A 27,919-nucleotide genomic window follows, 5' to 3' on the forward strand; every position below is an offset into this window, starting at 1 on the left:
CCAGGAGCAAATAAATCTCTTGGACCTGCCCATAAACACTGCTGCAGTGAAAAGAAAGAAATCTACGCGTCCTCGACGGCACAGAGTCAGCGTGAGGCCGGCTCTGTCTTCGACCAGAGAGCCCGCTGCCCACCATTCGCAACACGGGACCTCCCCCACGGGGAAACGCAGCCAGGCAGACGGAGTGGCGGGGGTTAGCTGAGCCAAGTTAGACCCAAGAGGGAATTCCACCCCCTCGCCCCCATCCCACAGACGCGACCGACCCCTCCACCACCGGGCCTGAGTCCACTGCCCTCTGCCTTGGAGTGGGGACACAGGAGCTTGGCGTGACCCCTCCGTCCCCGGCGAGGATCACCCGGGATTACACAGGACGTTCCTCGAGGACGGCCGGGGACTTGGGGTCCGATGGGTGAGGGGCACCGTCCGAGTCCAGCCCAGGGTGAGCAGGGGTGGCCGAGGCCCAACGCCCTCGCCGCCGCCGGGCCCCCGCCTCAACCCGGGCCCAGGTCCGTCCGCGACACTGCAGCCGGTCCTGGTGGGCCGGGCCAGGCTGGCAGGGGCCGCCCAAGGTCCGCGTTGCGTGCCCACGGCACAGGCCGGGCTCCTGGGCAGGATGGCCGGGGGCGGCTCCCCGTCTCCGGGGCCGACTCCTTGTCCCCGCGCACCAGGCCGGCAGCGGGCCTGGGGGGCCCCGGGCTCGGTCCCCGAGTCGGTCTCTGCCAGTGGCCGAGACCCTCCGGCGGCAGGTTCCCCGTCTTGCCCTCCTCAGAAGTCCCCAGTGGGATCCGGGTGGTCGCCGGAGACGGGCCTCCTGCTCCGGTCCAAGTCGGGGGGTCCCGTCTCGCGCCGGGTTCTGTCCTCTCTCCACAGCCCAGGCCTCCGGCCAGCGGCCACGACAGGGGTGACGGCGGGCCCCGGACCCCAGCCTGGGCCCGACCCGGCTGCGAGTCAGGGCCAGAGCCCGCCGGGCCCACCGTGCCCTGAGCCAGGCAGGCATCAGAACAGGACGTGAGCCCGTTGCTGGGTAGGGACCGTCTCTGTCCGTTGCCGAACGGTACTTTCCAAGCGCTCGGTACAGTGCTCTGCACACAGCAGGCGCTCAATAGATACGACTGACCGAATGAAAGACGTGGGTCGCCACCACAAACGGTGGGCAGACGCGGGAAGGGGTTGAGAGGTGGGGGGGGGGGCAGGGGACTGTGGGACCAAAGTGCTGCATCTGGCCGCTCCTCCGTGTCTCCGCCCAGGCCGAGGGGACGTCCCCATCCCCGACACGGCTCGGGTCTCCGGCGGCGCGTCTCCGCGGCGACTGGAGACGTCGGCCCAGCCGGCGGGGGCCCTCCCACACGCGGGCCCCGGGAACCTCACATCCTCTCTCGCCCTCACGGGGCCGGCTCGGCCACTTGCATCGCCCCGCGTCCCTCGGCTGAGGTTTTCCCGGGCCCACGGCCGGAACGTGGCGTCCGGCGCCTGGGTCCAAAGACAGGGTGATCAGAGTGGCCGAGGCCAGCCGGCAAAGCATCGGAGGACCTCCCTCCCCCAAGCACCGCGGGCCAAGCAACGTACCCCGGGCACAGGCGTCATGGGGTGGGAGCCCTGGCTACGTGGAGGGCTCGGGTCCCTGGGTCTGTTGTCGGGAGAGGAGCTGGGCTTCCTTCAGGGACAGGTAAACCTCTTCCTGGGGGTCGTAGTAATAGAACTTGCGGATGTAGGAGATCAGAGGCCTGGCATGCCCAACCAAGAAGAAAAACCCCAGGTGAGCCCTGGGGGCGCCCCGAGCACCGCGCCCCCGCCCGGCGGCGCCCCGAGGACCCCGTCCCCGACCCCCCGCCAGGCTCCAATGGGACGAGGCCGGCGGGCCCCCGCGGCCGGCGGTGGGGCAGACCTACTTGGGCAGCGGGAGGTCCAGGATGTGGTCGATGCGGACGAGCTGGCGGATGCGGAAGCGGCAGAGGTGCTGCAGGGACTTGACGTTGCTGAAGCGGGACACCGGGTACAGCAGCTGCACCGGGGTGGGAGGGAGCCCTGGGGCCAGGGAGAGCGCACAGGCGGGTCCCACGGGGCGCGATGCCCAGGGGAGGGCGCGACGCGCCCAGGGCAGGGCCACCGCCGGCCTGGGCTCGGGGATGACGCCTCACACGGGGCTGGGGGGGGGGGGGGGGGGGGGGGGGGGGGGGATGCCTCCGAGGGGTTCCCCTCCTCCCACCCCAAGACAAGGAGCCGGGCGACCCCTCGAGACCCGACCCGATCTGCCACCGGTCGGAACCCGGCGGGAACCGCTCTGACGCCCACAGTGAGGCCGTTCCCGCCGCTGGGGCCGGGAGAGGGGGAGGCGTGGATCTCCTTGGGGGATGGGAGGGCGCGAGGGCGGGCGGCTGCGGAAGTCTCACCTGGGACCCTGGACCTCAGGAAGTAGAGGAACTTGCCGTTGTTGGAGTGCATCACGGCTCTCTGGATGAACTCCACCACCGACTGGCACCGGTCCTCAAACTTGGGGTGACACCACAGGCTGAACGTGCCTGCCAACCGGGCGCAGGGTCAGCGCCGGCCGGCGGGACGCCCTCTGTCCGGCCCGCGCCGCCAGGGGGTGGACCCGGTGGATCGCCCGTGAACGGGGTTCCCCCACCCAACCGCCCGGCTCCCCCTCCGCCACACCCCCGGCGCGCACCCCCCACCCCCGCCGGACGCTGAGAAATCCCTGGAGTGTCCGGTCTAGCCTCGGAAGGAGCCCATTCCCGCCAGAAGGCCCCCGGCGTGACCCCAGAGGGAGAGCTGCCGCAAGGGGCCTCCCTCAGAGCCTTGGCCCCGGAGGCTTTCTCCCCATCCTAAAAAAGACACATCTTACACCGTGACCCCCTGGGTCCCTCCACAGTTACTGCGCTCCATCTCTCTCCAAACTTCTCGCGTGAGTTGTCGACACCCACCGCCTCCAATTCCTCTCCTCCCATTCTCTCCTCGACCCCCTCCGATCTGACTTCCGCCGCCTTCGCTCCATGGAAACCGCCCTCTCGAAGGTCGCCGGCCATCTCCCCTTTGCCAGATCCAACGGCCTCCGCTCCATCCTGATCCTCCCGGACCGCTCGGCTGCCTCTGACGCCGTCCACCACCCTCTTCTCCTGGCAACGTTATCCCATCCCGGCCTCCCGGACACTGTCCTTTCCGGGTTCTCCTCTCTCTCTGGCCGCTCGCTCTCAGTCTCTTTCGCGGGCTCCTCCTCTGCCTCCCTCCCCCTAACCGTGGGGCTCCGTCAAGGTTCGGCTCTGGGGCCCCTTCTATCCTTCATCTCCCCCCACTCCCTCGGAGAACTCGTTGGCTCCCACGGCTTCAACTACCACCTCCGTAAGGATGATTCCCCAATCTCCATCTCCAGCCCTGATCTCTCTCCCTCTCCGCCATCTGGCATTTCCTCCTGCCTCCCCTACTTGGACAGCCTCCCGTCGCCTCAAAACTTACCACGTCAAAAACACAACTCATCATCTTCCCACCCAATCCCTGTCCCTCCGACGGCACCACCGTCCTTCCTATTTCATAAACCTGTAATCTTAGCACTATGCTTGACCCCTCTCTCTTTCTACTCACATATCCGATCTACCACTAGAGACCTGTTCAGTTCAACCTTCGCGACATCACTAAAATCCACCCTTTTCTCTCCAAACCGTTACCACCTTAGTCCCGTCACTTATCCTACCCCGCCTGGATCACTGCGTCAACCTCCTCACCGACCTCCCTGCCTCCTGCCTCTCCCCATGCCAAGCCATACTTCGCCCTGCCTTCCGGATCATTTTTCTATAAAAACCTTCAGGTCACGCTCCCATCTTCTCAACAACCTCCAGGGGTTGTCCGTCCACCTCTGCATCCAACAAACTCCTCACCATTGACTTTAAAGGACTCAATCCCCACGTCCCTTCCTACCTCACCTGGTTGCTCTGCTATTACGACCCGGCCGGCACATTTCGCTCCTCTCACGCCAACCGGTACCTCGGATCTTGTCCATCTCGCCACCGACCCCTCGCCGCCATCCCGCCTCTGGCCTGGAACGCCCTCCCTCCTCATATCCGACAACGGCTCTCCCCCCGCTTCAAAGCTTTACACTGAGGGCCCATCTCCTCCAAAAGGCCTTCCCTGACTCAACCCTCCTTTCCTCCTCTTTCACTCCCTTCTGCGTCGCGCTGCCTCGCTCCCTTCATTCATCCCCGGTCCCAGCCCCACAGCACTCACGTCCACATCCGTAGATTATTAACCTGTATTAATATCTGTCGACCCATCTAGACGGTAAGCTCGTTGCGGGCGTGGAATTTATCTGTTCTACTGTACTCTCCCAAGTGCTCACTACAGTGCTCTGCACACGAATAAGTGCTCAATGAATTGGACTGAATGACTGTCTGGATGGAAAGCCCTCAGCTCTTCAAGCGAGGGAGAAGGGAGAGAAGGAAAGAGCGGTAATGGAGCAGGCCTCGCAACCAGGCCCGGATGGTTCTGAAGGCTTCGGGGGTTGGCGAGTCTGGGAGTACCAAGTCACTGGCACCGCGGTGGCCCACGGCCACCGACCCTCACTAGGAGAGCCCAGACCGAGGAGTCCCTCCGCCCCCGGGACGGCTCAGACCACGGACCGTTCCGGCTCCCGCTCTAGCTCGGCGGTGAGGGTAGCGTGGGCGCTCACCCCAATCAGGGAGGGAGGACGGGCGGTAGGAAGCTGGGCGAGATAGCAGGGCTTATACAGTAAGGTAAAGCGTGTCTCTTCCTCGACACCCCTGGGCCGTCGGGAGCGGGGGGGAGCCCCCCTCTTCCACGACGGACAGAATTAGGGGTCGTCCCCCACACCAGGGTTGCTCGGAGCTAAACCCACCTAAGATCCGACGGCCGACCGCCCCCCCGCCCCCGGCGTCATCGCCCCCGTCCGCATCCCCCAGGTCCCACCGAGAGTCCCTTGACGCCAGGCACCCCGCCCCAAGAAAAACAGGCATCAGACGGCCGCACGGAGCCCTCCGCCATCTCTCGCCCCCCCTCCTGTCTCCGAGCCAAGCGGCACACCCCGGGAGCCAGCGCCAGGAGAACGGAGGGGTGCGGCGTGTGGCAGGGGGCAAGGGGCAGGGGGGCGGCCCCTACCTCTGTAGTGCTCCATGCGCGTGTGGTGGGTGACGCCCTGCGAGCGGAAGCTGAGGCTCAGGATGTAGCGAGGGTCGGAGCTGTCCCGCACCAGGAAGGAGCCGTCCGGCTTCCCCTTGAGCTTCATCTCGGCGTCCTCCCAGTTCATCGGGCCCCAGTACCAGCCGCACTGTGCACGGGAGGTGGGAGTGGGGGGAGGGGGGAATTAGCAGGTGGGCCAACGCGAGGCTCGGGCCTACCTCCCTGCCCCCGGGTGGTCGGTCACTGCCCCCGGTTGCTTGGCACAGGCGAGCGGGAGGACCCGGCCCAGCGGAGAAAGCCATCCCATCACGCCACGGGGGCCGCCCCCCGCGCTAAGGGGAGCCGCCCTCCCTAGATGGGGGCGGGGAGGCCGCCTCCTCCCACCCGCGTCGGCGCCCCCAGAACGCTACCTTCTCCAACTCCCGGAGGCTGGCGGCGAAGCTGCTGGCGTCGGCGCGGTAGAGGGGATACTGCAGGGGCTGACCGGGCCCGGAGTGGGCGGCCCTGAACGGGACGATCCGCGAAAAAATGTCTGTGGGGACACAGCGGGGGTCCCGACTCACCTCCGGGGGCCGGTGGGGTCTGGGCCGCAACCAGAGCCACAGCCGGGACCCACGGGGGCGGCGGAGGGGCGCCGGGCGTCGGGGGGGAGGCGGGTGGCCGGGGGAGGCCGGGGAGGGCCCCCGCTGCCTGCCGCACCCACGGCGGTCCCACCTGCCCTCCCCCACAGGCCGGCACCTACCCGGCCCAGGTGGGCCACCCTCGACACCCACCCGGAAGCGGGCCCGACGCCCAGCCCACCCGCTCTACTGAGCCTCTGTGGGGAGGGATGGAGGGAGGGAGGTAAGGACAGGGCAGCGGTGCCCGGGGCAGGCAGCCCCCAAGGCCGGGACGCCGTGCGGACTGACCGCCGAGCCCCAGCTGGGCCGTTCGGAGAGGTCGTGGGCACGGCCCACCCCGCCGGTGCCCTGCGAGAGCTTCCACTCGAACGGCGGGGAGTAGATGGGCGGGCCCGAGAGCTTTAGGTCACGAGGGGAGAGAAGCCCAAGTACTAGTTGTGATACGAAGCGAGCGTCTCCGGGGGTCCCGACCCGGGTTAGCGGGAGGCGTCGAGTGCCTCCGTAATAATAATAATACTGTTGGTATTTGTTAAGCGCTTACTAGGTGCCGAACACTGTTCTAAGCGCTGGGGTAGACAGAGGGGAATCAGGTCGTCCCACGTGGGGCTCACAGTCTTAATCCCCATTTTACAGATGAGGGAACTGAGGCCCAGAGAAGTTAAGTGACTCGCCCACAGTCACACAGCCGACAAGTGGCAGAGCTGGGATTCGAACTCATGAGCCCTGACTCCAAAGCCCGTGCTCTTTCCACTGAGCCACGCTGCTTCTCCGTGGGCCGCGCCTGGGCCGGCAGGGCATCCCGAGCAACCGTTTGGGCCCCACGTAAGGGCTAGCGGGACAGACTCGGCGCCTCCAGGTGCCCAGCCCCGGGTGAAGCGCTCGTATGTAGCGGGGCACGGCCACCGGGATACGAGGGGGACGAGCGAGGGGCCGGAAAGAAGGGGCGGCGAACGGTCCCCGCATCACCGCCACCAGCACGGGAGGGGGTGGCCCCAGCGACCCCCGGCGCGCCCAGCGGGCACGACAAGTGACCCCGACCCCGTACGCCTGACCCTGCCCGTAGCCCAACTTGAACACTCGGCCGGGCGTGACCCTAACCCTCTGTCCACTCCTTTCCCTTTGTGTCCCCTTCCTTCAAACTCCCCTCTCCCATACACCCCTCGCGTCCCACACGGGTCTCGCTCCTCCGACCCTGCCCACGCACACTGGCCTTCCATCCCCCGCACCCTCCCTCCTGGGTCTTATTCGCAGGCACGCTTGCGCGCGCGCGCACACACACACGCACGGTGACGCCGACCCTAGCACACACCCGCTCCCCGGCGTAGACTCTCGCAGGGGACCCGCGCTCGGACCGGCAGCCGGCGAGATAGGGCAGGCCCGGCCGACCTCATCCAGCCGCCCTCCTCCCTGCCTTGAGCTGGGGTCGTCACAACCGCTCCCGGGGACTAGTCCCGGGGCTACGCCCGGACACCCGCGGGCAGAGGGTCGCCCCAGGTCCCCTCGTCCCTCGGCCAGGAGCGAGCGGAGGACGGGCCGGGGGGGCCCGACCCGAGCCCCGGCCGCGTGGTCCACAGGGGAGATGCCGGGGAGACCGGGCTAGGGGCCCGATGCCGGGTAGCCCGCGTGGAAGGAACTCGGATTCTCGGAGAACCCTGAGCTCTCTGAACCATCTGTGCCTTCTGTCCCGCCCCCTCCCCGGGGCGGGTGCTCTCGCCAGCTTCCTACCTTCCCCTTCCGGCTGGGCCCGGGGTCCCCCGCGGCCCCGTTCCCCCCCTCCCCCGGCTCCCTCCCGGTTGCAGGCCCCGGGTCAGCCCTCGACTCCCGCCCCTCCCGCGAGCGGCACCGCAGGAGCCGGGCCGACCTGGGGGATGGGGCGGCGGCGGCGGCGGAGGAGGAGGAGGAGGCGGCAGGGGGAAAGACTGCAGGGAAGACCCCATCGAGCCCACTAGCACAGAAGGAGGCAGGGTCCCACTGATATCATCTAGAAGAGAGAACAAAAGCAAGCGGTTGGTTCAGCGGGGAGGGGAGACGAGAGCAGCAAGCGGGGGCTGGGAGCCGAGACCCGGGACCCCCTCCCTCCGCGGGGGCCCGAGCCCCCGTGGCCCGGCGGCAGCCTCCTCCCCGGCCATCGCGGCGGCGGCGCCCTCCGGGCCCCCGGGCCGGCGAGCGGCGGGGCGGGGACGGGGCGGATGGTCTTTCCGGCCCCAGGGCGGGCCGGGGAAACCGAGAGCCAGCGCGGAGCCAGGCTGGGGCGGCGGCATGCGGGGGAGCCGGGGGCGGGGAGGAGAGGGGGGACCGGGGGCGGCGGCAGCCTGCGGCTAGGCCTCGCCGCCCCGCCTCCGACACGAAGGGGCGGGTCACCCCGATCCACCCGGCCTCCCCCCCGACGCGACCTCAGGACCCTTAAGCGGCCAGCCCCGATGGGAGGGCGCCGGAGCCAAGCCGGGGGGGCGCCTAGCCGGAGAAGACAGAGACGGGAGCCGGGGCCGAGGGACCCGGGGACGGGCCGCGGGTCCGACGCAAAGTTAGGAGCCGGGAAGGCGGTCGGGGCCCTTGCCGGGCTGTGGGAGGACCTGAGACGGGGGAGGCCCCCTCGGCCAAGGGGTCCGCCGCGGGGACCTAACGGCAGCCATCACAATCACCACAACAACAGCGGTAGTACCGATCCATTCCTCACGACGTGCCAAGCACTGGGCTAAACGTTTGGGCGGATCCGAGAGAATCGGTCCCTGAGCCGTACGGGGCTCACAATCTAAGAGGGAGGGAGAACGGGGACCGGGTCCCCGTCGGTCAGATGAGGAAACCGGGCCCAGAGGAGCCAAGTGACTTCCTGCAGGTCACCCAGCGGCAGCAACAAGCGGGTCGGTGCCCGGATCGGCTCCCGGAGGTCCCGCGCCTCGGGGCCCCCGGCTCTCTCTCGGGCCCGGGCTCGTTCCACTGAGCCCCGACGCTTCCCCACGGGGAACAAAAGGCATGCGGCTCCAGACTTACTTTTAAGGGCAGCGCCACGCACCCTGCCACTCTGGTCGTTTCTAGGCCGAAACCCGAGGGGCCGGATTTGCGTCCCGGCCGCGGCGGCTGAACCGTCCCCTCGGCCCGCCCGCCTTTAACCCGAGCCCGCGCGGGAGCCGGCCGAACCCACCCAAGGCAGAGTTCCCAAGACCGCTCGGCCCGAAGCGAGGCGGCCCAGGTACTGGGGTGCCACGGGGCGGCTGGCATCTCGGGGGCACACCCTGCCCCCAGGCGGAGCAACCTCACCAGGCTCCCAGCGACCAGGACTGGTGGGTGACACCCACCCTCCCCCCGACATACACACATACATACACAGACGCACCCCGGGCCCACTTTTACGGCGCTAGTCTACCAGACGGGCAACGGTGGGAGCCATGAAAGGGGTGAATTCTCGCGGTTCGCTCACGGGAGCCGTTGCCCCCCGCCGTATACGGAGCTAACGGAGGACTTTACGACCCCGGGGGGCTCCTCTGGGGGCCGAGGCCCCGGTCAAATGGCTTTGGGGGCAACGGCTAAGAGCTGGGACAGATAATCCCCCCAGCTTCGCCGACCTGGGTGGGGGAGGGGGTGGGTAGACGGTACCTAAGAGGCTGAGACTTCTTCGTGGAGGAGGGGGCGGGGTCGGAGGATGAGGAGAGGTCAGGCCTCCTCGCTGAGAGATGTCCACGTCCACGAGCGACACCGTTTCGCCTGAAGGATTCACGGAGCGAGGGAGAAGTCAGAGCCGCCGCCGCCGCCGCCTCGCTCGCCCAGAGCCGAAGGCCGGGCTCGGGGCGGAGAGCTGGGCTCCGCGGGGGTCGGGGGCCGGGCCTGGGACGGAGGGGACGGCGGGGCGAAGCCGAAGCTTTGTAGAAATGAGCGGCCGAGCCCCACCCAGGTCAGGGGACCGCCCCCAACGCGGCAGCCCGGAATCTAGAACCTACCGCTGGCCGCTGCCCGCACCCCCTGCCGAGGGCATCCACCTTCCCCGGGCCGCGCCGGGGAGGACTGGCAAGGCAGCCTGCGAGCTCCGCTTTAACGGTGGCCTAGAGGGCCCGGGGCCAACACCGGGCCGGGTTCCGGACTTGGATTCTCCAGAAGACGTGGGATGAGGGGGCCTGCGGCCAGGGGCCGATGTCATACCCCACGTGCCCCCGAGAGCCCCACCGACGGCTAACCGACCAGGGCGACCCTCGACCCCAAGCGCGACGGGGAACCTGGGAAAGCCCACCGGGCAACGGAGCCGGATCCTGGGAAGCTCAGATCTCCCGGCCGGTGGTATGAACAATATCCTAGGCCGCGGCCCACGGCCGAAGCAAGCGGGTGCCCCCGGGCTCGGGCCTTCGCGGCACCCGGTGGCTGCCGGGCCGCCGGCCCTCCCCACCCACCGCCGAGGTGGGGGGGGCCTTGCAAGGGGCGGAACCGGTCCCGGGACCCCCATTCCCGGGGGACCGTCCCCGGTCCGGCCAAGCAGCCGGGCCTGTTCGGGGATTGAAGGCCCGAGGAGAGCCAAGACCACCTTCGTCCCCACCCTGCCCCAACGTGGCCGGCCCAGGCGGCCCCACAGCCGCCCCGGCCGCTCTGGACTCGGTAAGCCTGGCTGTCCACTGCGACCTCCCAGAACCCGAGTCCCCCATCCTTGAAAACCCCTTCCGTCCCCAAGTCACCAGCCGCGGCCCCTCCGGAGCCCGGCTAACCACACTTCCTCCCCGCCGCTGGTAGACAACTGTAGAGGGATGGGGGGGGCAGCCGGAGCCAAGCCCGGCCCCGCGGTTCGGCCGGGAGCACCCCACACCCGGCCGGGGTCCACCGGTCCACGCCTCTCCAGCGCAGACCCGGCCGGACCTTCTCCTGCCCGGAACCGGGTGAGACGGGGACCGGGTCGGCCCCGGCCGGTGACTTGTTCGGTCCCGACGGCCGCTCTCAGGGCCAAGGTAAGCCGCCCGAGCCTCCTCACACCCACGTGCACCCAGAGACATTCCTCCTGCAGGCCCCTGGCCCCGGCTTTATTAAAAACGGTCATTCTAGCGACATCCGTCAAGGGCTCACTCTCTGCCAAGCGCTACACTAAGTGCCGGGGTAGATGCGCGATAATGAGGTCGGACGTGGTCCCTCTTCCACCGGGAGCTCACGGTCAGGGTACGAGGCAGAAGGGGTATTGAGTCCCCACTTTACAGATGAGGAAACCGAGACCCAGAGAGAGGTTAAGGCATTTCACCTGAGGTCATACAGCAGGCAAGTGGCCCAGCTGGGATCAGAACCCAGGGGCTCTCCCTCCCAGGCCTCATTGCTTCTCCCCGGCTCCCTCCCTCTAACCTCAACCAGCTCGGGGCAGATGGCCAAGGCTCAAAACCTTCTCACCAGGACCCGGTGAGAAGGGGAGAGAGAGAGAGAGAGAAAAAGCACAGACACACACACATACATACACACCGAGACAGGTGTGCAGGGAGCCTTACCTGGAAACAGGGGGCTGAAGGAGACCGGAGAAAAGGCACTTTGGGTTCTGGTCAACCTCGGCTTCCTGCGGAGGGAAAACCCCGGGTGAGGCGAGAGAAAGCCACGCTGGACTCGCAGGTCGGTAACATTCTCCTCTCTAGCAGCACACCCCCAGACCCCGGGAATCGCCGGGTCCCGGGGAGGTGGGGCCGCCTCCCTCGGTGACTCTAGCCGGGAAAACACTTCCTCCACCCACGCCTGCCCGTCACGTTCGCTGCCGACCGCTCATCGGGCTAAGGGGACAAAAGTGGGACGGTAAATACGCCCCTCCGCCTGCCCGGGCAGGCGGAGGGGGGCCCAGCCCCGCGGTCCCACCGGGACACCCGGGCCAGATGCCACGCGCAGACCGTGCGGCCCCTGCCAAGGCCGGGACGGACCCTCTGCCACCGACAGGCCCGGTGCTACGGTGCCAACGAGTCCCGGGGGGCCCGTGGACCGCGCTGACCCCACGACCCCACGGCCCGCGGGGGAAGCAGCGTGGCTGGGTGGAAAGAGCCCGGGCTTCGGAGTCAGAGGTCACGGGATCGATTCCCGGCTCTGCCCCATGTCAGTTGCGTGATTGTGGGCGAGTCACTTCACTTCTCTGTGCCTCCGTTCCCTCATCTGTAAAATGGGGATGAAGACTGGGAGCCTCGCGTGGGACGACCCGACGACCCCGTATCTCCCCCAGCGCTTAACAACAGTGCTCGGCCCATAGTAAGCGCTTAACCAATACCAACGTTACTATTATCCCATGGGCTATGAGACTATAACGAGAAGCGGCGGGGCTCAGCGGCAAGAGCCCGGGCTCGGCCGTCAGAGATCGTGGGGTCGAATCCCAGCTCCGCCACCTGTCAGCTGTGTGACGGTGGGCGAGTCGCTTCACTTCTCTGGGCCACCGTTAATAATAACAACGGCGGTGTGTGTTAAGCGCTTACTCTGTGCAGAGCCCCGTTCTAAGCGCCGGGGCAGATCCAGGGTCATCCGTCCGTCCCCCGTGGGGCTCGCAGATAATCCCCCTTTTCCAGATGAGGAAACTGAGGCCCAGAGAAGTAACTGGCCTACGGTCCCACAGCCGACGAGCGGCCGAGCCGGGCGTCGAACCCACGACCTCTGACTCCGAAGCCCGGGCGCCTTCTCCCTCATCCTCAGTTTCCTCCTCTGTCAAACGCGGATGAAGACGGGGAGCCCCGCGTCACGTTGGCATTGAAGCGCCTACTCTGCGCAGAGCCCCGTTCTAGGCGCCGGGGCAGATCCAGGGTCATCCGTCTGTCCCCCGTGGGGCTCGCAGACCATCCCCCTTTTCCAGATGAGGAAACTGAGGCCCCGAGAAGCGACTGGCCCGCGGTCCCACAGCCGCCTGGGCGTCGAACCCACGACCTCTGACTGCCAAGCCCGGGCTCCTCCTCCCTCATCCTCAGTTTCCTCCTCTGCCAAATGGGGATGAAGACGGGGAGCCCCCCACCCCGTCTCCCCCGGCGCTTCACAGAGACCCCCGTCGGGGTGAAGAGGCGGGGCGGGGGGGGGGGGGCTCACCTGGAGGCGTCGGGGGCGCGGGGGAGGCGGGGCAGGCGGGGCAGGCGGGGTCCGCGCGTCGGGGCGGGGGCGTCGGGGTCCCCCGCGGGTCCGGGCCGCTTGCCGTCGGGGCCCCCGGGGCGGAAGAGGCGTCCGAGGCGGGTCTTGAGGGAGCCGCGGCGGGCCGGGCCGGGGGCGGCGGGGGGCGGCGGGGGCTCCCGCCGGTCGTCGTCGTCTTCGTCGTGGTGGTCGTCGTCGTGGTCCGAGCGGTCGGCGTCCAGCCCGGCGGGCTCCGGGCCCTCGAGCACGAGCAGCGCGTCGCTGGTGTCCTCGGCGGGGCAGGGGGCCCCCGCCCCCGCCCCCGCCCCCGCCCCCGCCGCCGCCCCCGCCGCCGTCCCCCGCAGCCCCAGCGCCGCCAGCTTGGCGTCGAGGCCGGCGGGCGCCCGGCGCGGAGGCGGAGGCGGGTGCGGCCCGGCGTCCGGGGCCTCGCAGCGGGGCCGCGGGCAGAGCGGCGGGGCCGGGACCCCGGGCCGCGCCTCCCTCCCCGCCGCCGCCTCCGCCCGCGACACGTTTCGGAAGACCATGAGCCGCGGGCGGGAGGCGCGGGCCCGGCCGGGCGCCGGGGGAGGAGGAGGAGGCGGCGGCGGCGGCGGCGGCGGCGGCGGAGGAGGAGGAGGAAGAGGAGGAGGAGGAGGAGGAGGAGGAGGCCTCCGCGCCGGCCCCGCCGCCTCCCGTTAGCCCAGCAGGCGGGCTGAGGACGCGGTAGGAAGGCGGCCGCCGCCGCCGCCGCCGCCGCCGCCGCCGCCGCCTCCCCGTCGCGGAGGTCGGGCCCCTGCATGGCGGGGCCGGGAGCGGGCGCGGGCCCCGGGCCGCCCACCCGCACCGAGCCCGACGCCGCCACCGCCGCCGCCGCCACCGCCGCCGCCTCAGCCGGGGGCCGCACGGGAACACGCACCGACGCACTGACGCCGCCGCCGCCGCCGCCCCTGCGTCACTTCCGCCCGCCGAAGCCACGCCCCTTCCGGGCCTGCTCCGCCCTCAGCTCCGCCCTTTTCCCCCCTCAGCCCCCGGCTAGCTTCCAGCGGGGCAGGGCGCATGCGCCGAACCCTTGTCCCGGCGCGCATGCGCAAGCACCGAACCACCCCCCCCCCCCGCTCTCTTTGCGCGTGCGCAGATCTCTCTCTCTCTCTCTCCCTCTCCCTCTCCCTCCCTCCCTCTCTCCCCTCTCTCTCTCTCCCCCCCTCCCTTTCTCTCTCTCTCTCTCCCTCTCTCCCCCTCCCTCCCTCCCTCCCTCCCTTTCTCTCTCTCTCCCCCCTCCCTTTCTCTCTCTCCTTCTCCCCCCTCCCTTTCTCTCTCTCTCTCTCCCCCCTCCCTTTCTCTCTCTCTCTCTCCCTCTCTCCCCCTCCCTCCCTCCCTCCCTTTCTCTCTCCCCCCTCCCTTTCTCTCTCTCTCTCCCCCTCCCTTTCTCTCTCTCTCTCCCCCCTCCCTTTCTCTCTCTCTCTCTCCCCCTCCCTTTCTCTCTCTCCTTCTTTCTCTCTCTCTCTCTCTCTCCCTCCCATTCTCTCTCCCTCCCCCTCCCTCTGTCTCCCCCTCCCTTTCTCTCTCTCCTTCTCTCTCTCTTTCTCCTCTCCCCCCCTTCTCTCTCCTTCTCTCCTCTCTCTCCCCCTCTCTCTCCTTCTCTCTTCCTCTGTTTCCCTCCCCTCCTTCTCTCTCTCCCCCCCCCTTCCCTCTCTCCTCTCCCCCTTCTCCCCTCCCCCCGGCCTGGCGCCCGCCGCTGGACACCGTAACGTCACCGGCCCCGCCCCCGCCCCCGCCCCCTCCCCCCAGCTCGGCCGCCCCCCTCGGAGCCCCTTTCGGCCCTGAGCATCGTTATAAGAGTAATTGCGGGATTGCATCATGTCGGTCTCTGTTAAGCGCTGACTCTGTGCCGAGCACTGTTCTAAGCATTGGGGGAGATACAGGGTCATCGGGGGGTCCCGCGGGAGCCTCACAGGCTTCATCCCCCTTTGACAGATGAGATAACTGAGGCCCAGAGAAGTGGGGTGACTTGCCCACCGTCACCCAGCTGACGAGTGGCAGAGTGGGGATTCGAACCCATGACCTCCGACTCCCAAGCCCGGGCTCTTTCCACTGAGCCACGCGGCTTCGGCGCCGATTGTGTGCCAGGCACTGTACTGAGCGCTGAGGGTGAACACAAGCAAATCACGTTGGACCCAGTGCCCGTCCCATGGGGGGGGGGGGGCTCCCAGGCTTCCTCCCCATTCTCCAGATGAGGGAACTGAGGCCCAGAGAAGTGGAGTGACTCGCCCCAGGTCACACAGCCAATCCTTCAGACTTCCAAGCCCATGCTCTATCCACTAGACCCCACTGCTTTTCAGTATATTCGAGTAATAAGAATAAATAATGTTGGTATTTGTTAAGCGCTTACTCTGTGCAGAGCACCGTTCTAAGCGCTGGGGGAGATACAGGGTCATCAGGTGGTCCCACGGTCTTCGACCCCATTTTACAGATGAGGTGACTGAGCCCCCCCCCCCCCCCCCCCCCCCCCGAGAAGCAAAGTGACTTGCCCAAAGTCACACAGCTGACAGGTGGCAGGGGTGGGATTCAAACCCATGACCTCTGAATCCCAAGCCCGGGCTCTTAATAATAATAATAATAATAATAATGTTGGTATTTGTTAAGCGCTTACTATGTGCAGAGCACTGTTCTAAGCGCTGGGGTAAACACAGGGGAATCAGGTTGTCCCACGTGGGGCTCACAGTCTTCATCCCCATTTTCCAGATGAGGGAACTGAGGCCCAGAGAAGTTAAGTGACTTGCCCACAGTCACACAGCTGACAAGTGGCAGAGCTGGGATTTGAACTCATGAGCCCTGACTCCAAAGCCCATGCTCTTTCCACTGCGCCACGCTGCTTCTCATGTACTGTCTTTCCATGACAGTACATGACAGGTTATGATTACTTAACTTCTCCGTGCCCCAGTGACCTCATCTGATAAATGGGGATGAAGACGGTGAGCCCCATGTGGGACAACCTGATTGATTACCTTGTATCTACTCCAGCGCTTAGAACAGTGCTTGGCACACAGTAGGCGCTTAACAAATACCATTATTATTAACAAGAGGCGATATGCACAAGTGCTGTGGGCCTGGGTTTCCGTTACTCCGTCCCTCCTCTTCACGACCCAAACCCTCGGAGAGCGAGAATCCGGCCTCCTCCTGGGCCCAGGACCGGGGAGATTCAGGGCGGACCCTAAAAGAAATGAGGCGGCGGCCAAAGAAGAAATATGAATGACACTCGAAAGACTCCGTCTTGACCCTGGCTCTGTGGTCTCACGATGGGGCGAGGACAGAGTTGGCAACTGTGCACGGTGCATTTCTGTGTCCGTGCAGGTACACGCAACTGTACAATAGATAAATACTATTGAATCAATATAGGTAGATGCAGGCATATATAGAGATATATTTATGTGTTACATATATAATATAGAAATATTTATAAATGTAAAATATTAATGTATATGCTTATATATAAATATATACTTATATATGTGAGCACGTGTGCATGTGTTGTGACTGAACGCACGCCCGCATGTGTCTGCGCCTGGGCATCACTGTGAGTGTGGCAGTGGGGCATTTAGAGATGCAAAAGATGCTACGCAAGTAGGGTAGGAGAGGCACAGAAGGAAGGGAAGGGGAAGAAAGGGAAAGGGGAGCCGGTGGGGAAGGGACGAGCAAGTAAAGGAAAGGGATGGGGAAGGGAAGGGAAGCAAAGCAGGTGGGCAAGGGAAGGGGTGGGAAGGGGAGGAAAGGGTGATAAGGGAACGGTAGGGAAGGGAAAGGGTGGGAAGGGAAGGGATGGGAAGGGATGGGAAGGGAAGGGAAGGAATGGGAAGGAAAGGGGAGGAGTGGGAAGGGAAGGAGAGGAAAGTGTGGGAAAGGAAGGGAAGGAGTGGGAAAGGAAGGAGGGGAAGGGGTGGGAAGGGAAGGGGTGGGAAAGGAAGGAGGGGAAGGGGTGGGAAGGGAAAGAGAGGAAAGGGTGGGAAGGGGTGGGAAAGGAAGGAGAGGAAAGGGTGTGAAGGGAAAGGGTGTGAAGAGAAGGGAAGGGATGGGAAGGGAAGGGAAGGAATGGGAAGGAAAAGGGAGGAGTGGGAAGGGAAGGGGTGGGAAGGGAAGGAGAAGAAAGGGTGGTAGGGAAGGGGTGTGAGGGGAAGGGAAGGAGTGGGAAGGGATGGGAAGGAAAGGGAAGGGAAGTTTCTGGTCTGAGAGTCGGGGTGAACGAGGCTGGAGTCCACTGTAGAACGCCCTCACTCCCACCAAGTCTGTCCGTCCGTCTGTCTGTCCGTCAGTCAATCGTATTTATTGAGCGCTTACTGTGGGCAGAGCTCTGGACTGAGCGCTTGGGGAAGGACAACAGAATACTAGAACAGACACATTCCCTGCCCACGACGAGCTTAAAGGCGACGGACACTGATAGAAAGAAATCAGATGACAGCTGGAGACATGAGTGTTATGGGGCTGGAGGAGGGGGAGGCTGAATGAAGGGGGCAAATGAGGGCGAAGGGATAGGGAAGGGGGAAGGGGGCGGAAGGAAGGAAGAGGGGGTCGGGGAGGGAAGAAGGGAGCAGAGAGAAAGGTGGCCTCGGCTCTCCCTGAAATAAGGAGAGAGAGAGAGAGACCGGCAGAGACCCCGAGATGGCATCAATTCCCGTTTTCGGGGCCAGTTCCCTGCCCCTGCCCCTGCCCCTGCCCCTTCGTCAGGCCGGAGCCGCCGGGGCCCGGGGCTGGCAGGAGGGAAGGGGGAAGGAAAGGGCGGCGGGGGAGATGAGGGGAGGGGAGGGGAGGGGACGGGGGAGGACAGGGGGAGAGGAGGGGAGAGAGAAGAAAAGGGGAGGAGAGGGGAGGACAGGGGAGAGGGGAAGGACAGGGGAGGACGGAGAGAGGAAGGAGAGGGGAGGACAGGAGAGGGGAGGACGGGGGAGAGGGAAGGAGAGGCGGAGAGGGGAGGACGGGAGAGGAGGGGAGGATGAGGAGGACGGGAGAGGGGAGGGTGGAGAGAGGGGAGGACAGGGGAGAGGCAAGGGGAGGAGGGCAGAGGGGCGCTGGGCCCCGCGGGCCACGGTGACGTGGGTCCGGGAGAGGACAAATAGCGGCGTCCGAGCCGGAGGGAGCCCGGGGAAACCGAAGGACGGAGCGGTCGGACGGGCGGCCCCCCCCGAGTCCGGGTCCCCCCGAGTCCGGACCCCCCCAGGGTCCGGGCCCCCCCAGGGTCCCGGCCCCCCCGGGTCCGGGCCCGCGGGCGGCGGCGGAGATGCTGCGGGCGCTGGTCCCCCTCCTGTGGGCGGCCCTGGGGCGGGGCGTCCCGGGGGCCCCGCTCCCGCAGCCCGGGCCGGCGGCCGGAGGAGAGGCGGCCGGGCCGGGGTCCGGGGAGGGGGCGGCGGCGGCGGCGGCCCTGGCCTTCCTGCGCTGGGGGGACGCGCGGCGGCTGTCCCGGGCCACCTGCCGGGCCCGCTTCGAGGTGTCGGGGCGGGGGGCGGCGGGCCCGGCGCCGCGGGGCCTTTGGGGGGCGGCGGGGGCGGTGGCCCTGGCCGCCAACGTGCTCAACCTGCTGCTGCAGGCCAACGAGCTCCGCGAGGCCAGCCTGCCCGACGACGCCGACTGGTACCAGGCGCTGGTGCGCGGCCTGGCCCAGGGCCACCCCCAAGCCCGCCGGGCCAAGCTCACCTTCCTGCGGCCGCCGGGGGCCCGGGCCCGGGGCCCGCGCCTGGTCCTGCGGGCCTCCCGGGAGCCCGGCGGGGCCCTGCTGCTAAGGGGGCGGCCGGCCGGGCCGGCCGGGTCCGAGGGGCCCCACCGGCCCCGGGGCCCCGCCGCCCTGCGCCACCGCCTGCTGACCAACGACCTGTCCGGCCTCGCCAGCCCCCGCTGGGCCCGCGCCCACGGCTACCTGGGCTCCGCGGGCCGGGTGCGGGCCGGCCCGCCCTTCCTCGACTGCCGGGCCGGACGCTTCGTGCCCCGCTGGCTCCTCACCCTCAGCGCCCCCTTCCACGGGCTCCGGCCGGACCTCACCCCCGAGCGGAGGTGGGCACGGGACGGGCCGCGCCCCGGGCCCTCCTCTCTGGCCGTCCGTCGGTCCGGGGGCGCGCCCCGACGGCCAGACCCACCGGACCGCCCCCCGGGTCCCCGGCCCGAGGGGGCGACCTCCCTCTCAACCGGTGCGGGGGGACGGTGAGGACCCCGGCCCGCCCCGGATGGCGGGAGGCGGCCCCTCGCCCCGCACCCTGACCCTTCCCCCTTCGGGGGGGGCGGTTGGAGTACCTCGGGGCGGGAGGGGAGCGGCCCGCTCTATCGATCGGGTGACCGAGGCCGGAGGGGGCCGGTGACTCGGCCGGGGCCACTCGGCCGACCGGTGGCACAGCCGGGGGAGAACCCCCGCTCTCCCAAACGCGCCCTCTCCGCAGAGCCGGCCCGACTCTCCCCCAGGTTCCCCGTATCGGGGCACCGTTGGATCGACCGAACGATCGGTGGTACTTACTGAGCACTTACCGTGGGCAGAGCCCTGCTCTGGGCGCTGGGAGAGGCCCAGTACCGATTCTGGAGAGTCGGTAGACCCGCTCCGTGCCCACGAGGAGTTTCCGGGCTAGATTCGGTCCTGGGTATTCAGTCAGGTCCTCGTGACTGGACGATGAGCATTGACCGGGAGCAGAACGCCAGGCCGGAGGATTTGCCCGTTAATTCAGAGCTCCGAACCGGGCCTCCGGTCGGACCGGGAAAGCCAAGGGCGTAATGCCTGCCCCCGAGGAGCTGACGACCTAACGAGGCAAAAGGGGAAGGGTCGGGGTAAGCGAAGGTATCCCAAATAAACGGAGCCGGACAACAGACCCCCCCACACACACGTGAGGCGAGGGAGGCGGGGAAGGCCGCCTGGAGGAGGTGGGTTTTCAAGAGGCTAGGAAGGTCAGGAGGGACGTGGTTCCGGGTGAGGCGAGGAGGAGGTAGGAGAGAGCGAGGGTGGGGGATTGGCGGGAGTGAGAGGGTGGGTGGTCGGAGACCCGGCAGGTGGGCTGGGGGGGGGGGGGTGATCCCGACCTCAGGCCCTCTCCAGGGGGTGGATCCAGATGGATGTGGACCTACGGGATGTGAAGGTCGACCAGTGCACCCCGGGGCCAGGCTGGTTCGCCGGGACCCACCGGTGTGACCCCGAAAGCACCCAGGTAGGGGGGCATCCCCTCCCCGGGGCCCCGCGGGGAGGTGAGTTGGGGAGGGGCAGCGGGGAGTCGGCTGGGGCGGGGAGGGGGCCGGGTGGGGTGTTCCCTCTCGGGAAGGTGGGCTCCTGCCAGTTCTGGCCTTCGGGACGCCGTCCCCGTGCCCTCAACACCCTCCCCGCCCCCACGAAAAAAACCCAGATCTGCGGGCACAGGTGTGGCTGCTCTGGGCGGGGACCCATAGGTCCGTCGAGACCCCCGGGGCCTGGCCGGGAGCGGGATCGGACCTGGCCAATAAGACATCGGGCATTGCCGGCAGCCCCGGGCCCCTCTGCTGACCCCGAGGAGTGGGGAGGGGTGGGGTGTCCCTGAGGCCTCTCTCCTAGCCACCCACCCCCCGCCCTCCTCACAGTGCACCCCGCTGCAGACTCACGGCTTCGCCCTGGGCCGCTACGTCTGTCTCTGCCGTCCGGGCTTCTACAGGGTCGGCCCGCCCCTCGGCGTGGGTACGTGTGTCCGGCCCTGCTGCGGTGGGACAGCGTTGAGGTTGGGCAAGAACAGTGGCTCGACTTGGGCGTTAGGGTTGAAGAAGGGGCGGGGAGAGACAGAGGTGGGGTGGGGATGGGCAGAGGCAGGGTGGGACTGGGCAGGGAAAGGGCCGGGAAGGGGCCGCACATCCTGACCCCCCGCTTTGCGCCCAGCAGGGCCGGAGGACAACTCCACGCCGGGTCCGGGCTGGTACGGGGCCCAGGGGTCGGGGCCGCCGATAGCCTGCCAGCCCTGCCCAGAGGGCTGTGCCAACTGCACGGATGGCACGCCTTGCCTGGCGCAGGAGGACCGGGCGCTGCGGGCGGCGCTGCTGACCTGCCAGGCCGGCTGCATGCTGGCGGTCTTCGCCTGCATGCTCCTCTCCTATCACTACCGCTGTAACAAGGCAAGCCCTCGCTCCCAGCTAGGCCTCAACCGGCGAGGGGAGGTAGAACCTCGGGCAATGGGTGGGGGGAGAACGGGGGGGGGGGGGGCGAGGCCGGCGGGGGGGGGAGGGAGGAGCCACTAGCAGGGGAGAAGCCATGTGGCCTAGTGGCTAGAGTCAGAAAGACCCGGGTGACCCTGAGCAAGTCACTTAACTCCTCTGGACCTCGGTTCCCTCGCCCGTAAAATGGGGATGAAGACTGGGAGCCCCGTGTGGGAAGGGGACTGTGTCCAACCTGAAAAGCTCGTATCCAGCCCAGGGTTTAGAACAGCGCCTGGCACGTAGTCAGCGCCCGAATAAACGCCACAGAGCAACGACGAAAATGAGAAGCGTGCAGGGTGGGACGGGGCCGCCCGCGGAGGGAGGGGGCAGGAAGCAAGGGGGAGGGGAGGGGAGTCCAGGAATGGCATTTGGGACCCTGGGTGGGGGTGGGGAGAGATGGGATCTGGCGAGGCAGGGTGGGGTGAGGTGGGGGGTGGGGTGAGATGGGGTGAGGAGGGGGTCTGGTGAGATGGGAAGGTGCGATCAAGTGGGGTGAGAGGGGGTGGGGCCTGGTGAGATGGAGGTGGGGCGAGAGGGGGGTTGGACGTGTGAGGCGGGTTGGGTCGCGCCCACCAGAGCGGAAAGCGGGACTCGGTGGGAGAGGGGTCGGCCTTCTCTTCCCCAGAGGGTGCGGGCGTCGGGACTGCTTTGGCTGGAGATCATTCTCTTCGGCTCCTTGCTCCTCTATTTCCCCGTGAGTGCCGCCTGACCCCGGTTCCCCCACCCCGCACCCCCTCCACCCGAAACCGCGCCCGCCCCCGGGCCTCCAGGCCGACCCCGGGCCTCCAGGCCGACCCCGGCCTCTGGGCCCGCGCCAACCGACCCCCTACGTCCCCGGGGCCCCCCGACCTTCCGGCTTTCCCGGAGGACGTCCCGAGGCCTCGTCTGCCGGCTCGGCTCCGCTGTGGGAGGGGGAGCCGGGCCTGGAACGCGAAGCAGCGGAGGAGCCGGCCGGCGGGGTCAGAGTTGACAGAACCACGGCGGGGCCCAGGGCCCACGACGGCCGGGGCCCGGGGCCGCCCGCGACCCCGGCCGGAGGCACCCGGGCCCCAGGGCCACCCGCACCTGTGTCCCAGGTGTTCATCCTCTACTTCGAGCCCAGCGTGTTCCGCTGCGTGGCCCTGCGTTGGGTGAGGCTGCTGGGCTTCGCCACCGTCTACGGCACCGTCGCCCTCAAACTGTACAGGTAGCGTCTCCACACGACCCCGCGCCGGTCCAGCCGCCCCGTCCCCGGCCCACCCGCCACCTTCCGGGCCCGACGCCGGGGTCCCCCAGCCTCGGCCCCTCTCCCGGCAGGGTGCTGCAGGCGTCTCTGTCGCGCCAAGTCCGGCGGGGCGTCCCCGCGACCGGCGGACGGCCGCTCCGCTCGCTGGCCCTCGCCCTGCTGCTGGTGCTCTGGTTCCTGGCGGCCTGGACGGCCGGCACGCTGGACCAGACCGCCCGCCCCGCCCCGCGGGCCCTCGTGGTGACGGGGCGGACCCCCGCCGGACGCCTCTTCCGCCTCTGCGGCCTCGACCGCTGGGACTACATGATGTCCGTGGGTGAGCCGAGGCCCGCCCCCCCCGGTGCGGCCCGGGGCCGGCCGCCCGCCGGCCGGGCCCCACCGGGCGTGGGTTTGGGGAGGAGGCCGGGGGCGAGGATGGGGAGGGAGGCCGGCAGTAAAAGAGGAAGGAGACTCGGGGGTGGGGAGGACCGGGGAGAGGGAGACGGGGCAGGGGCGAGGGAGATCAGGCGGTGGGAGGCTGGGGGAAGGAGGCCAGGCGGCGGAGGGGGCAAAGGGGAGGGAAAGAAGGCGGCGGGGCGGAGGGGGTGACCGGGCACGGGCGAGGCTCTCTCCGTGCACCCGTCCCTCCCTCCCCGCCCGCAGCGGAGCTGCTCTCCCTGCTGTGCGCCAGCGCCCTGTGCCGTGCCACCTGGGCGGTGCCCTCGGCCTACAGGGAGCCCCGCTACCTGGCCGTGGCCCTGCACAATGAGTTGGCCACCTCTGCGGCTTTCCATCTGGTCAGGTGGGACCCCGATGCCCGGCCCCAAGGGCGCCCGGCCCGTCCCTCCCCCCGGGGCCCAGCCCCGTCCCGAGGGCCGGACCGCGAGGGGCAGAGGGCCGGGGCGAGCGGCGGACCTCACGGGCTCACCCGGCACCCTTCCCGCCGCCCAGGTTTCTCCTGGTTCCGTCGCTGCACCCCGACTGGACCCTGCTCCTCTGCTTCGTCCACACCCACGGCACCGTGACCGTGACCCTGGCCCTGCTCTTCGTCCCCAAGGTCAGCCCCGGTCCTCCGCGGATCCCGTGGAGCCGGAGCCCCTCGGCCCTGGGGGATCCCGGGGGCGGAAGGTGAGGGGGCAACCCGCCCCTCTCCCCTCCGAAAGGACCCTCACCCGGTCGGCGTGGGCGAGGGGCGCGTTTCCTCACGAGGGCCGGGGCGCGTCGCCCCTCCCGGCCCGCAGTTTCTGCACGTGGAGGTGCCCCTGCCCGAGGAGGTGGGAGCCGAGGTGATCGAAGAGGAGCTGGACATGCGGCCGCCGTCCTCCTGCCTGGAGAGCAGCATCACGTCCGCCTGGAGCGACCCCGGCCTCGACCCCGGAGACATCCGTGTGGGTGGCGCGCTCGGGACGGCCTTTCGACGCTCGCCTTGGCCTGCGAGCCGGGAGAGCCTCCTCCCCCCCCGCTTCCCGACCAGACTCCTCCACCCGCCCCTCCCCAACATTTGCAGGATGACCCTTACCTCGAGCTGCCCGGTTAAGTCCTCTCGGGAGAGAGAAGGGCGGGGGCGACGCCTTCCTTCCGGTCCCCCCTCCCTCAGCCGCAACTAGCCCCCTTGAGAACCGGGAGTCTAACTCGAGTCCCGTCTGCTGTGGGCTAAGTCGCTGACCGGGGGGGGGGGGGGCGGAGGCCCCAGCTGGGCCGAAGGATGGCTGCTCGGGGCCCTCCGGCAGCTCCCCGGGGGTTCTGGGGAAGACCATGCGGAAGCGCAAAGCCCAGGCCCGGGGGTTTCTGTGGCTGGGGGGGGTGGGGAAGACGGGGGTGGACGGGGTGGGCCGGGCGGCGCAGATGATAGATTTAACCTAGGGCCACCCCTGCTGGAACGAGGCTCCGGGAGGCCAACCCGTCCGTTCCGCTGCCTCCGATCCGGGCGGAGACTTTGGCGTGAGCCCCGGGGGATGCAGGGAACGGGGGTCCGCGCCTGAGGGGGCCTAAAAGAACCTGAGGGATGGAGGGGCCGAGCCTCCGCCTCCCCTCGGGCCTAGCGGGGCCTCCACGGGGGCCGGTCCGGTCCGTCCGGAAGCCCCGCCGGGCCCATCCTCATCCCATACTAGAGAATGCAGCGTGTCCTAGGGGAAAGAGCCCGGGCTTGGGAGTCAGAGGTCGTGGGTTCTAATCCCGACTCCGCCACTTGTCCGCTGGGTGCCCTGGGGCAAGCCACTTCACTTCTCCGGGCCTCAGTTACCTCCGTCAAATGGGGATGAAGACCGCGAGCCCCACGTGGGACAACCCGATGACCTCGTAACCTCCCCCGGCGCTTAGAACTCTGCTGGGCCCGCAGTAAGCGCTTAGCCAATACCGTAATTATCATTATCCTCTGACCCCTAGTTAATGAAAATCATCACGATAGTTATCGTATTTGTTAAGCGCTTACTATGTGCCAGGCACTGTACTAAGCGCTTGGAATGTACAGTTCGGCAACGGATAGAGACAGTCCCTGCCCAATGATGGGCTACAGTCTAAACGGGGAAGCGTCTAAGCGCTGGGGTAGATACAAGGTCAACAAGCTGTCCCACGTGGGGCTCGCAGTCTTCACCCCCATTTCACGGATGAGGGAGCTGAGGCCCGGAGAGGTGAAGGGGCTTGCCCAAGGTGTCGTGGCAGACAATAAGGAAGCCTCGTGGCTCAGCGGAAAGGGCCCGGGAGTCAGAGGAGCGTGGGTTCTAATCCTGCCTTGTCAGCTGTGGGACTTCAGGCCAGTCGCTTCGCTTCTCTGGGTCTCACTTACCTCATCTGTCAAATGGGGATGAAGACTCTGACCCCCAAGTGGGACAACCTGATGACGTCCTATCTCCCCCAGCGCCCAGAACGGTGCTCGGCACGTAGTGAGCGCTTAACAAATCCCGACGTTATCATTAAGAGGAGGCGGCGGGATGAGAACCCGGGGTCCCCTGACTCCCAAGGCCGGGCTCCAGCCCCGAGGCCAGGCTGCTCCTCGCCCGCCGGGGGCCCCGACGCGGTGGCGGGAGGGAAACCTGCGCCGGGAGCCCTCTGCGGGGACGAACCCGGGCCGCGCTCTCCCCGCAGGCGGAGCTGAAGAAGCTGTACTGGCAGCTGGAGGTCCAGCAGACCCGGCAGATGGTGGCGCGAAACCCGCACCTCCCCGAGCGGCCGGCCTCCCGCCGCGGCCCGGCCCGCTCCCTGCTGCGCCGCCTCTCCGCCCGCCGCCCGCCGAGCCTCCGGGAGGCCCCCGCCGGGGAGGAGGAGGCCCGGCCGGGGCGGGGAGACCCCCGCCGCCACCGCTCCTCCCAAACCCTCCGGGAGGACCCCGGCCCGGCCCGGGCCACCCCGCTCGCCAAGTCGGACGGCGCCTGCCACGTGGCGGCCGCCGGCGACGAGGCCCCGCCCGGGCCCCGCCCCGCCCGCAGCGCCTCCGGCACCGGCGGCGTCCGCAGCGCCTCCAGCATCCGCAGTGTCCGCAGCGCCCCCGGCATCCGCAGCCTCCCCAGCGTCCGCATCGCCCCCGGGGCGCGCGGCGCCCACAGCGCCCCCAGCCTCCGGCCCGGGGCGCCAGCCTCACCTTTGACCCGCCGGGAGCCCCGGCCCCACAGCGACGGCGCGCAGACCAGACCCCACTCGGCGCCCCTGGAAGCCGCCCGGCTGCCCGGCGGCCCCCCGCCCCGGAGCGCCAGCCTCCACGGCACCCGCGCGTCCGACGGGCCGCAGGGCGACGGCCGGGGCCGGATGACCCCCGGCCCGGCCCCGGGCGGCCCGGTCTCGGCAGCGCCGGCCGCGGGGACCCCCATCCGGGCCCCGGCCTCGTCCCGAGGCCCGGACCCGTTCGCTTTCATCTGCCCGTGGGAGGGGGGGACCCCCGGGGAGGTCGGGGCCGGCCCCCCGGCCCCGCCGCCGGCCCCCAGGAGGGCGCTGTCCGTCGCTGCCACCGACCCGGAGGGAGAGGGGAGTCCGAGCACGCCCCCCAAGTCCCAGAGCCTGAAGGCGCCCGCCCGCGGGGCGTCTCTGCGGAGCCTCGGGCTGATGCTGAAGGCGCTGGGCCGGAGCCGGACCGGCTGCCCGGGCCAGGGGGCCGGAGATGGCGCGGCCGGGGCCGGCGGGGGAGGAGCCGCAACGGGGGGAGCTCTGGGGGCTCCTCCCCCCGCTCCGGGAGGAGTCCCGGCCGAGACCCCCGGGGCCACGCGGGCCCAGGAGGAGGGCGACCACCCCGACGAGGAGGGCGGACCCGAGCCGGCCGGCCGGGACCCGGCCGAGAGCAGCGGGGCAGCCGGGGGCCCCGTCTTCCCGCTGGAGGGAACCCGGGGCTCCCCCGGGCCCAGCGAGGTGGGGGCCACGGAAGGCCTTCGCCGGCCGCCCTCCGGGGGCCCCGACCGGCTCGGGAGTCAGGCGGCGGCCGGGCCGGTCCCCGGGAAGGCGGAGGCGTGTCCGTGGGAAGCGTCCGGCGGGCGAGCCGACATCTGTCCCTGGGAGGAGGACGAGGGGTCTCCGGGGACGATTAGGGCCCCCACCCCGGACGGGGGCCGCCGCCACCGGCCGAGGGGGGCTCCCAGCCGGGGGTCACCCGATGAAGCGGGGAAGGAGGGGCAGGGCCAGGACCCCGTCCGCCCCTGGGAGAGTTCGGCCGATTCGGGCGGCCCCCGCGGCCCGCCGCCTGGGAAGTCCCGGCCTCCGGGCGGCGGTCCTCTGCTGCCACCGGACGCGGACCGCTGGAAGGCGGAGGTGTGCCCTTGGGAAGTGTCCGGCGGGCGAGCCGACATCCGTCCCTGGGAGGAGAGTGAGGGGGCCGCGGTGCCAGAGGCCGCCGCGGGCCAGGGCCCGAGGTGGGCCCGGCCGAAGGGGGCGGCGGGGGCGGACCCTCCCTCTCCCCAGCAGGGTGGGGACGCCGCCGCGGCGGGGACCCCCAGGAGGGCCGGGAGGCTGGTCCGGGCGCGGGAGGCCATCTGTCCCCGGGAGACCGTGGACGCGGGGGACGACGGAGGCCCGGGGTCAGGGCCCGAGGGGCACCCGGGACAAACGTGGGGTACGGAGGGCCGCCCCGACCCCGGAGGGACGGGATCCCGGAGACCGGGGCCCCGGCCTGCCGGGGCAGCCAGGGCCGAATCCCTCCCGGCGTCCGAGGGGAGACGCCCCCCGCCCGCCGGCCCCCAGGCCGCTTCCTCACTCCCGGGCAGCGAGGCCGGCTGGGCCCGGAGCCCGGAGCCCGGGCCCGCCGCCAAGTAGCGGCTCCGGTGCTCCCGAACCCCAAACCAGAGCAACCGGCGGCCCCCTCACCACTCCCCGCTGCCCCTCCCCTCGGGCGGCCCGTCCTCCCTCACCCCCGGCCCGGCGTCCAGAGCCCCGGCCGTCGTCGCCGCCGCCCCGGCTCTGAGACGCGTCCGTCCGCTTGCTGCCTGGGGACCCCTGGGGGCTAAAGGGCAGCTGAGGGACCAAAGCCATGTGGTCCCCAAAGGAACATGTACGAAAGACAAATTAAAATCTCCAGCTGCCCACCGTTTCAGGTACCCTGGTCCACGCGGGGCAGGGGTGGGGGGGGCAGGAGCCTGGCTCCGAGGGGACTTTCGGTGACGGGCGGGGGGCCGGGGGGAGTCGGGTCGGGCGGGGCGCTCCGTCGGCTGGGATTGCGGGGGGGGGGGGGGGGGGTCAGGCCGACTTGGGAGCGTTTGCCCCTTCTGACGGCCACGTGTCCTCCGTCGTCCCTCTCGCCCACTTCCGAGCCGGCCCTGAGCTCGCCCCCCCCGTCCCCGAGCCGTGCTGCCCTCCC

The 27,919-nt window shown here is 69.1% G+C and overlaps 2 protein-coding genes across 2 annotated transcripts; one reads left to right on the top strand and one right to left on the bottom strand.

The window, feature by feature from the left end:
* On the bottom strand, positions 1–13,566 carry SOCS7 (suppressor of cytokine signaling 7). The gene is made up of 11 exons (XM_029049538.2): positions 13,522–13,566; positions 12,750–13,057; positions 11,195–11,259; positions 9,342–9,449; positions 7,609–7,728; positions 5,538–5,659; positions 5,107–5,275; positions 2,391–2,519; positions 1,890–2,025; positions 1,567–1,724; positions 1–1,470 (listed from the first exon to the last, which is right to left on the bottom strand). Exons 1-10 carry the CDS (start codon positions 13,564–13,566, stop codon positions 1,601–1,603), a joined length of 1,326 nt encoding a protein of 441 aa, XP_028905371.1. The 3' UTR covers positions 1–1,470; positions 1,567–1,600.
* Positions 13,565–27,652, top strand: GPR179 (G protein-coupled receptor 179). The gene is made up of 12 exons (XM_039910056.1): positions 13,565–13,825; positions 18,157–18,803; positions 19,828–19,936; positions 20,340–20,433; positions 20,632–20,861; positions 21,568–21,636; positions 22,019–22,128; positions 22,239–22,483; positions 22,810–22,948; positions 23,098–23,203; positions 23,388–23,534; positions 25,231–27,652. Exons 1-12 carry the CDS (start codon positions 13,565–13,567, stop codon positions 27,376–27,378), a joined length of 4,305 nt encoding a protein of 1,434 aa, XP_039765990.1. The 3' UTR covers positions 27,379–27,652.
* The last annotated feature ends 267 nt before the right edge of the window (positions 27,653–27,919 follow it).

The sequence above is a fragment of the Ornithorhynchus anatinus genome, chromosome 21, assembly GCF_004115215.2.
Source record: "Ornithorhynchus anatinus isolate Pmale09 chromosome 21, mOrnAna1.pri.v4, whole genome shotgun sequence".
NCBI lineage: Eukaryota > Metazoa > Chordata > Mammalia > Monotremata > Ornithorhynchidae > Ornithorhynchus > Ornithorhynchus anatinus.